We start from the raw sequence: 9,968 nt of genomic DNA, 5'->3' as shown, positions 1-9,968 counted from the left end.
CAACTTGAAAACAACACACTGGACCAACAAAAAAAACTAAAAAAATAACAAAAATAAGATATATATATCATAATAACTAAAAATCAATAAAAAAACCAAAAAATAACATGGAAACAACTTGAAAACAACACAAAAAAAAAATCGTAAAATTGTAAAAATTTCCTTAAAACCATAAAATTAAAAAAAAATGTTTGACCGTAAAAATATAAATTTTTAGCGAATATTAGTATTTTATTTAATTTTCCCATAAAAAATGGTAGTTATGAAAATAAAACCCACTATACACAAATGGCCCGAAAACCATTCAGCTAATATGGGCTTGGGCCTTGACTCCCTCCACGTACGGACGGTCGTTTTCTTTCCCGCGACGAACAAACTATCTATTTACCATTATTGCCACTGAAATGGATAACGAAAGATAAAAACGCCGAGCAGAGAGTGATGATAGCTTCAACTCACTCAAGCCATGGCCGCTCTCTCAATTGGCCTCGCCACTACTATCCCATTCCTCCGTACACCTCCCAAGCTTACTCGCTTCAGACCCGCCAGAATTTCCTGCATTGGATGGGTACCTTTGCTTGCTTGCTTTTCACTTCTCAAATTTCCTTCTCTTTGTTTTATTTATATAATTTGAACTTTGTTATTGGAATTGAAGGACCCAGAGGGCATATTAGGGCCGCCGAAAACGGGCCACCTCGCTCGGCAGGAGTTCAAGAGACGGCTCGAGAAGGACTCCGATGCTCGGGAAGCTTTCGAACGCCAAGTCCTCGAAGAGAAAGCTCGCCGTGAAGCTCTCCGTCAAGTAATTCAATACCTTTTTTTGGTTTATTTTTCTTTTGGGTATTTGTGGTTTTGAGTGAATATTGAACCTTTCTTTCTTTTCAGTCTCGTGTGGCCCCTGATTCTCCCTCTGAGCTGATTGAGTACTTTCTTGATACCGAAGCACAAGATATCGAGTTCGAGATCGCAAGATTGAGGCCAAGGTCAGTGCTTTTCAATGTTCAGAAATTTTTTCTAACTTTAATTGAAAAAAAATGTACAAATTTCATAGTTGGTAATGGTATGACTCATTACTTTCAGTAGCCCATTACACTATTTTCAATTCCTTTGATGAATTATGATTTGAATTGTTACGTGGTTGACAAATTTGTATTGAACCAAATAAAATTTGTTACTGCAGATTGACTAAGGAGTTTTTTGCACATGTACAACTAGAGTTGGGTCAGCTTCGGTTTGCAGTTCCTAAAACTGAGGTTCATTAATCCTCTTTCGAAATTATAAATAGTGTAATTGGTGTAAAGAGACCTGTTATTTTGCAAAATGATATTCTTTTAATATTTTTTGCAAAATAACATTCTTGACGGGGTATGAGTGTAGTTTTACACATTGACCTTAAAAAAATAATCTAGTTTGCCAAATACCCCATTAAAAAATGTGTTAGTTTCATTTTGTAGTATGAAAATATTTTCATGGCTTTTGTAGGCTATGGAAGATAGATTGATCGAGCTGGAAGCATTGCAGAAAGCTCTGCAGGAAGGGACAGGTTTGTTAAAAGTTACAAAAATAGTCATTTCATGATTGGATTCTTGCATGTTTACTGATAAGCTAATACTATTTTTGTGCAGAGGCATATGATAAAATGCAAACTGACATTGTAAAAGCTAAGGAAAATCTAACAAAAATTTTGACATCAAGGGATGTAAAAGCAACTGTATGTGCTCCTTGTTTTCACTTCTGTGGCATCAAATATAATTACTTTCTTGTTCTGCTTTATTTATTGAAGACCTTTTTTTTAAAAAAATAATCAGTTACTGGAGATGGTCGAGCAGAATGCACTTAATAGATCCTTATTGACCCTTCTTGATGAGAACATAGCAAATGCACACAGCGGCAACCAGGTAATATAACCATTTCGATACCGTCTTTAATTTTTTGTCATCTGGTTGAGTAGTTCACATGAAAATACTGTTTCCTATTGTTCAATTTGGGGAGTAGAAATCCCAGGATACATAGCAAAATGTATGACATTCACCTATTCTTGTTGCTTACTATCACTGAACCAAAGTTTGGGTAGTTGGTGTTCTCACAATAGTTACTTCAGCATAGAAAGAAGTGTTATAACACAAGTAGAGTGTTATAACACAAGTAACGTTCGTTGATATAGTTTTTTGGTATTCAAATATTTTAAGATTAGGCCGGGAGTCTAGATTAAAAAAAAGTACTTAACTGAAAGTGTGTAGTTCAAATTCTAGTTTATCTTCATGCTGCCGATTATAGATAAATTGCTTTTCTCACCTAGACTCATATGTTACTTATTCTTGTTCTCACATTAAACAAAGAAAGAGCAAAAGAGTGCAAATATAGAAACCAGGCAATAGGAGAAATTTTGTAGTTGATGGAGTTCATTAACTTGCTGAAATCACTTAGCAGTAGCTCAAATGGTAAAACATGTAGTTTGTTTCTATAAATTCCGAGGATTAAGTCACTTTGCTGGTCTCCAAATATTTTAAAGTAAGACAGAAAATCTAGCTTTAAAAGAAATTACTTGTGGGAACTCCCAAAAGATTGTAGTATCGGACAAGTATTTGAAAAATTATGTAGCTGACATAATTTGAGGACCCGTGTGCCACTACCTGAATTTGTACACACCTACTCTTCACATAACATTAAATACAAAACAAAACTCCTTTGAATATACTGGCAGTATAGCTATCATGTTAAATTGAGTCCGCTGTTTGGACTCGTTTACCTAATGCGCTCTTAAGTCCAAGGGTTGCAGGTTTATAAAATTAAAGTGCAGCTTACTTCTAGTGCTTTATGGTTTCAAGGAGAGGATTTTAATTTATGCTTCTCGCTTTGGGTTTTTTTTTTTTTAATTTTTTATTTATTTATAAACTTATTGTAGTGCTACAGATGAAAAATACAATGGTTTTGATTGATTAATTAGCTTCACGTAAAATCAACTTTCAGAAACAAGCAGCAGAGTTCATGGAAAAGGTTAGGGGAGCCGTTCTTAAGTATATGACAGTTTAGTTCTCAGGTGAGTAAAATATTATCTTTCTGCTTTATGACATTTACTCATTTAGTATAAAGGTAGTAAACGATTATTGTAACAAGACATGCTTAGGCTGTCTGTTATGTAGTGTTTGTAAAAGTCCCATATAGACTCTGAACAATATTGGAAACTCTAGTCAGCTGTAAATAAGGTTATCATATAATGTTTTTTTTATATAACCATAATTTAATATTTACTAAAAATATCATTTCAATAGCATTTATAATAAATAAGTTATAATTTTATTTTGATAAGTTAAAAATAATTATATTATAAAAACTTTGTATTGTAATTGGATCAAGTATTAATATGATTATTGATTTATAAACATTTACATTTACTAAGATTTTCCTTTGAATAATGTGTAGGTCATCAGTACAGAAAAGAGAAACGTAAATGGTAACTATGAAAAGCAGAGTAAAATTGATGAACAAGAATCATTCATTTCTATATCATATTGGCGGTGTCATCATTAATAATTTAAACCAATGTATTGCTGATCTATGTAAAAGTATATGTTTTTTTGAGTGGACACTAGCATAAAATAAAATTATTATTGTTATGTTCTTGGACATTTTTTTGAGGGAATTTTGTTCTTAGAGATACTAAAAGTAAAGTATAAACATTATTTTAAGTGATCTTTCACAGAATATGGATCACATCGAGGGGCACGGAAAATCGTGTCATTATTTGCTTCATTGTATAGTTGAACCTTATCTTATCCATTGACGAGCTACATGTAACTGTGGTTGAGTCAGTTTTAAACCTTCGAGTTATTTTTAAAAAAAATTGTGGAATGTGTGTTTGCCCTGTAAAATTTAATCATGTTATTTTATTAGGCGTGTTCCCAAAAACTTCAATTTTTTTAGTGTCTTTGTTTGACACCTACCTAATACCACACTAAATGATACTTTATGATTAGTTAGCAATTTTTCATAATATTTTGATTAATAATTTTTCATAATATTAATTAAATTAAAATGTGTAGGATTTAATATTAAATTGCTCTAATAGCACTATGTCATCTCATGTGTGAGATGCGATACTAATTTGTTTTACAAAGAATTAAAAACAAGATTCATGCTTAATTGACATGTTCACTATATAGTATTAATTATGCCGAGAAGTATTTTTATCTCAAGTCTACTTTTTTTTTCAAAGATATATCTCTATTTAATATATATTATACATACAATTTTGTTAAAGAATATTACTAAGGGGTTGGTGCTCAATATCACAAAGAAAATGACATCACTATTAGTGCAATTTAATATTGGGTCCCATACATTTGAAATTAATAAATATTATAGAGTATCGCTAACTAATTTTAAGGTATCAGCTTATGTGGTGTTAGACATCTTAAAGTGTCAAATAACAATACTCTTGGACTCAAAACTAATATTTTATGGAGTGTAGTGATTTATACTATATTCTTATTGTTAAAAAAACAATCAAATATAGCATTATAATCCACAACAATCAAAACAATAATCACAATAATGCTCATGAAAAACAATTCAAGATCAAAATATTTATTTAGAGCATTAATGATTATAAGACATACCTCCCATAGCCATATTCTCCATTTGAGTCATATTGCACTATAAATCTCCAAATTGATCAATAGAAACACAAAATTTATGAGTGACTAAATTGAGAGGAACCAATGAAGAGCAACCCCTCTTTCTATCACCATACCATCTATTAAACACTCATTTAATCTTAATATATCACACACCCATCTAACCCTAAGGGATTATTGAGTTTATTGGGCTAATATACATTATTGATGATGGACCATAATTTAATGGGCCAATAGTCATAAGAGTGCTCTCATGTGCCTCTAACACAATTAGTAACTATTAATCATCCCATTATGGTTATTGACATTATTAGACACTCTTATATTAATGATTGTGGTTATGATATTATACTTATGATTATATTAGTCCACATAATATTCCAACATTCTCCTACTTGGACAATATAATCTGCCATCATAACATTCTCCAACTCATAAAGCAATCAACTAAATCATACACAATATCATATCGATAGGATGCGTATATTACATATGACTTGGCTTTGAATACAATAACAATCATTAATATTTGTCATACCAGACATACATGAGGTATAATAAATTGAGACTATGCGCATTCATCTCTCTTTATACCTGTCAATTCGATAAACAACATATATACAAATATGTCAATAACAATATGAAGTGACTTCAACATCATTATGCATGTTCAGAACACAAGTCATAAGCATTCCATACAAAATACTAGCATGTTCAATACATAAATAACAAAACTCCCACTGAGCTCAACAAGCTAGGCTCCTGACAATCCCATTCGGGCAACGCGCTTTAAAAACACACATACAGGTAAGCCTTTCGTTAGTGGGTCTGCTAACATGTTAGTGGTAGGCGTGTACTCAATAGAAATGAGGGACTCAACGACTTTTTCTTTAACAAAATAGTAATTTATATCAATATGCTTTGAGCGAGAAGTACTCCTAGTGTTCTTAGAGAAAGCTACTGCTGCGGAGTTGTCACAATACAATTTCAGCGGCCTTGAAATAGAGTCTACAACATTCAATGCTGCAATGAAATTTCACAGCCATATTGCTTGACAAGTAGCCTCATAACACGCCATATACTCTGCCTCCATCGTAGAAGAAGCTGTGAGTGTCTGCTTGACACTTTTCCATGAAACAGCTCATCCAGCCATCATATAAATGTAGCCTGAAGTGAACTTTTTATCATCCATGCATCCTGCATAATCGGCGTCAGTGAACCCAACTATATCAAGAGTGTCAGCTCGCCAGTAAGTCAACATATGATCCTTTGTACCTTGAAGATACCTCATGAATTTCTTAGACGCTTTCCAATGGCTAAGACCAGGATCACTCAAGTATCTACCCAACACGCCGACAACAAAAGAAATATCAGGGTGTGTGCATACTTGAGCATACATCAAGCTACCAACCAATAACGCATAAGGAACAACTTTCATTTCATCTCTCTCTTTATCATTTTGTGGACATTGAACCTTTGAGAACTTGTCACCCTTCACTATTGGTGCCTTCCCAGGAGAACATGCATGCATATTGAATCTTTTCAAGATCCGATCAATGTAAGTCTTATGAGACAAACGAAGAATACCATTAGCCCTATCCCGAAGAATCTGAATCCCAAGCACATAGGAAGCTTCACCCAGATCCTTCATATCAAAATGGCTAAACAAAAGTTGTTTTGTCTCAGACAACAGGTCAGAATTATTAGATGCAAGCAAGATGTCGTCAACATACAATACTAGAAAAATAAAACTGCTCCCACTGACCTTCATGTTTATACATTGATCTACTACATTCTCCTTGAAGCCATTTGCAGTGACAATTATATCAAACTTGAGATACCATTGCCTTGATGCTTGTTTAAGCCCATAGATAGACTTCTTGAGCTTGCAAACCATGTGTTCTTTGTCAGACTTCTCAAAACCAACAGGTTGAGTCATGTAAACATCTTCAGATAAATCTGCATTCAAGAAGGTGGTCCTCATATCCATTTGATTTAGTTCTAGATCAAAATGAGCAACTATATCCATAATGATTTGCAATGAGTCTTTGGTAGAACAGGTGAAAATGTTTCTTTGAAATCAATACCTTCTCTCTGGCTATAGCCTTTAGCCACAAGCCTAACCTTATACCTTTCCACTTGCCCATTCGAGTCACGTTTGATTTTATACACCCATTTGCATCCAATGGGTTTGCAACCTTTGGGTAGTTCAACCAACTCCCAAACTTCATTTTGTGACATAGAACTCAGTTCTTCTTTCATTGCATCCATCAACAACACAGATTTAGGACTACTCATGGCTTCTTGATAAGTGATTGGCTCAGAATTATCTCCCACATCAAACTCATGTTCCTGCAAATAGACAAAGTAGTCATCAGGAATTGCAGGCCTGCGGGCTCTCTGTGATCTTCTCACCATAACTTCATCATCCCCAACATCAAGATTTTCACCTTGTTCTTGATTTTGAGGTTCATCACGAGTTTCTACTGGAATCTGTTCAATCATAGGATCATCAATAGGAGCGGAAGCGACAGGTACAGGGATAAAAATGCGTTCTTCCCTGAAAACAATTTCTCTTGACCCTTGACTTGAACCAAATTCATCTTCAAAATAGATAGCCCTATCTGATTTTATAACTCTGGTAGTGTGGGATGGGCAATAAAATCTGGAACCCCTTGATCCAATGGTGTAGCCTACAAAGTAGCCACTAATGGTCTTCGGATTAAGTTTCTTAGACTGTGGATTGTAGGGCCTCACTTGTGCTTTGCAACCCCAAACATGAAAAGGATGCAAGCTTGGTTTCTTACTTGACCATAGCTCATAAGGCGTCTTTGGGACAGACTTGTTGGGCACTTGATTCAAGATATAAGTAGCAGTCTTCAATGCCTCACCCCATAAAAACTCTGGCAAACAAGAATGAATCAACATACATCGCACCATGTCAAGAAGAGTGCGATTTCTCCTTTCATCAATTCCATTCTGTTGGGGTGTTGGCATTGTATATCTTGCATCAATGCCACATTCCTGTAAGTATCTAGCAAAAGGCCCGAGGTTCTTTCCATTTTCATCATAACGTCCATAATACTCTCCACCTCTATCGAAATTACCTACCTTGATCTTCTTCCATTTTTGAAGGTAAACTTTCGTCTTAAAAATCTTAAACGCATCCAAAGATTCAAAATTTTCACGAATGAGCTCTACATGGCCATAACGGGAAAAATCATCAATAAAGGTGATGAAGTATTTATAACCACCCATAGCAGGCGGAACAAAAGGCCCACAAATATCAGTATGAATAAGCTCCAATACATCTGTGCACCTGTCTGACTTGCTCTTTCTAACCTTGGCAGTCAACTTCCCTTTTATACAATCAACGTAGGCAGTGAAATCTGAAAAATCTAGATCTTGAAGTACCCCATCTTTGATCAACCTTTCCATTCTGTCTCTAGAGATATGACCTAAACGTTTGTGCCACAACATAGAAGAGAATAGACAGTAATTGTTGTCAATATATAATTAGATTTATGCCACAAAAGATTGAACATAAATAGAGTTATAAAAAATAAAATTCATAGGTTAACCTTGTGCATAATCATATAGAAATGATAGAGTATTAAAGATTGAGTGAAAGTGTGAAAAATGGTCCAAAATAGACCTTACACGCGCCCTCACACGTCCTAATTTTAATTAATACTTGTTTCAGAAAATGACATGTCGTTTTCAAAAAACGACGTGTCATTTTTTAGGGGAAAATGACGGGCTTCCACACGTCAAACGACGTGTCATTTTTGCGAGGTCATCCCTGACTTTGGAAGCGGGTCCGCTGGTTGACGAACTGGGTCGACGGGACCCGAAGCCGGACCCGCCTGGAACGGACACCTTCGACCACCGTTTCCGTCGTCGTTTTGAGGGGTTTTCCTCCACGTCTCCTCCTCTATCAACTTCTGGCCTCCATTCGGGTTAAAAAACTCTCAAAAACGAAAAACGCATATCCATTTTTCTATGAAATTTTTTGAAGAATGGTTTGGTATACTCAGCCAAAAAACTTCCCTAAATTTTGTCAATAAAATGGTCTGATCCCATCAATGATTAACACTAATTTTCTCCATTGCCCAATAAAATTTTCGAAATTTTAGTGTAAGAAATCAGATTTGACAAAAATGGGTATATGACAATATTAAGTCCTAAAATCAAAATACCTAGCTCTGATACCAATTGTTAAAAAAACAATCAAATATGAGCATTATAATTCACAACAATCAAAACAATAATCACAATAATGCTCATGAAAAACAATCAAAGATCAAAATATTTATTTAGAGCATTAATGATTATAAGACATATCTCCCATAGCCATATTCTCCATTTGAGTCATATTGCACTATGAATCTCCAAATTGATCAATAGAAACAAAAAATTTATGAGTGATTAAACCATCTATTAAACACCCATTTAATCTTAATATATCACACACCCATCTAACCCTAAATGATTATTAGGTTTATTGGGCTAATACACATTATTGATGGTGGACCATAATTATTTAATGGGCCAATTATAGTCAAGGTGCTCTCATGTACCTCTAACACAATTAGTAACTATTAACCATCCTATTATGGTTATTGACATTATTAGACACTCTTATATTAATGATTGTGGTTATGATATTATACTTATGATTATATTAGTCCACCTAACATTCCAACACTTATATCATGTGAGACTTCGAGATGGTATTTTTTTTTCAAACATTAATTTTGAACTTGGATACTTATTTGAGCTATTAATTAAACTCTAATAACATTTTCTAAACGAAGATCACAAACCCTTCTTAATGGATTTTATACACCCTGAAATAATAAATACAGGACAACTGATCCGTACGTTATCTCACCCTGAAATTATAAATATGTACAGCAGTTAGATTAGCTGAAATAGTACTTATTGCATTTATGCTTTACCAGTGGACAACATTAATGTCTTATGTATGCTTCTTGGCCAAATCTCTACGCTTTGGTGCCAAACTCAAATTGAATACTATTTGTAATTAAAGCACATAGTTTGGTTCTGTGATGAATATTAAAGCTTATAAAACTAAATATATATATATGTTTTCCCTATTCTTGTTTGTGTGTTATTATTACACATAATGATCATTACTAAAGAGTAAAGATACATAGAAGGAGAAAGAATAATAGTAAAAGAAAATTGTAAAAGGAATTTTATGAAAGGTACAAGAAAAAGTAAAACATGTGAACTTTTGACCTACCTTAACTACTTATTCTCATAAAATGTAAACAAAGAAAAATGAGTAAAGACCTAACAAAACTC

The 9,968-nt window shown here is 33.9% G+C and overlaps 1 protein-coding gene across 1 annotated transcript; it reads left to right on the top strand.

Annotated features, from left to right (window-relative positions):
- The first annotated feature begins 409 nt into the window (after positions 1-409).
- Positions 410-3,695, top strand: LOC133778231 (uncharacterized). The gene is made up of 9 exons (XM_062218101.1): positions 410-568; positions 656-802; positions 886-983; positions 1,181-1,253; positions 1,483-1,543; positions 1,626-1,711; positions 1,809-1,898; positions 2,971-3,040; positions 3,424-3,695. Exons 1-8 carry the CDS (start codon positions 467-469, stop codon positions 3,031-3,033), a joined length of 720 nt encoding a protein of 239 aa, XP_062074085.1. The 5' UTR covers positions 410-466; the 3' UTR covers positions 3,034-3,040; positions 3,424-3,695.
- The last annotated feature ends 6,273 nt before the right edge of the window (positions 3,696-9,968 follow it).

This window comes from Humulus lupulus, chromosome 5 (assembly GCF_963169125.1).
Source record: "Humulus lupulus chromosome 5, drHumLupu1.1, whole genome shotgun sequence".
In the NCBI taxonomy this organism is placed as follows: Eukaryota; Viridiplantae; Streptophyta; class Magnoliopsida; order Rosales; family Cannabaceae; genus Humulus; species Humulus lupulus.
The sequence above is the reverse complement of the archived record's forward strand: the minus strand, read 5'-3'. Positions and strand labels throughout refer to the sequence as shown.

What these genes read in the sequence shown, in the direction of transcription:
- LOC133778231 (XM_062218101.1), top strand. Translation starts at nt 467, where the DNA reads ATGGCCGCTCTCTCAATTGGCCTCGCCACTACTATCCCATTCCTCCGT. An exon ending in GAATTTCCTGCATTGGATGG is followed by an intron (nt 569 to 655) that starts GTACCTTTGCTT and finishes TTGGAATTGAAG; the next exon opens with GACCCAGAGGGCATATTAGG. An exon ending in ATGCACACAGCGGCAACCAG is followed by an intron (nt 1,899 to 2,970) that starts GTAATATAACCA and finishes ATCAACTTTCAG; the next exon opens with AAACAAGCAGCAGAGTTCAT.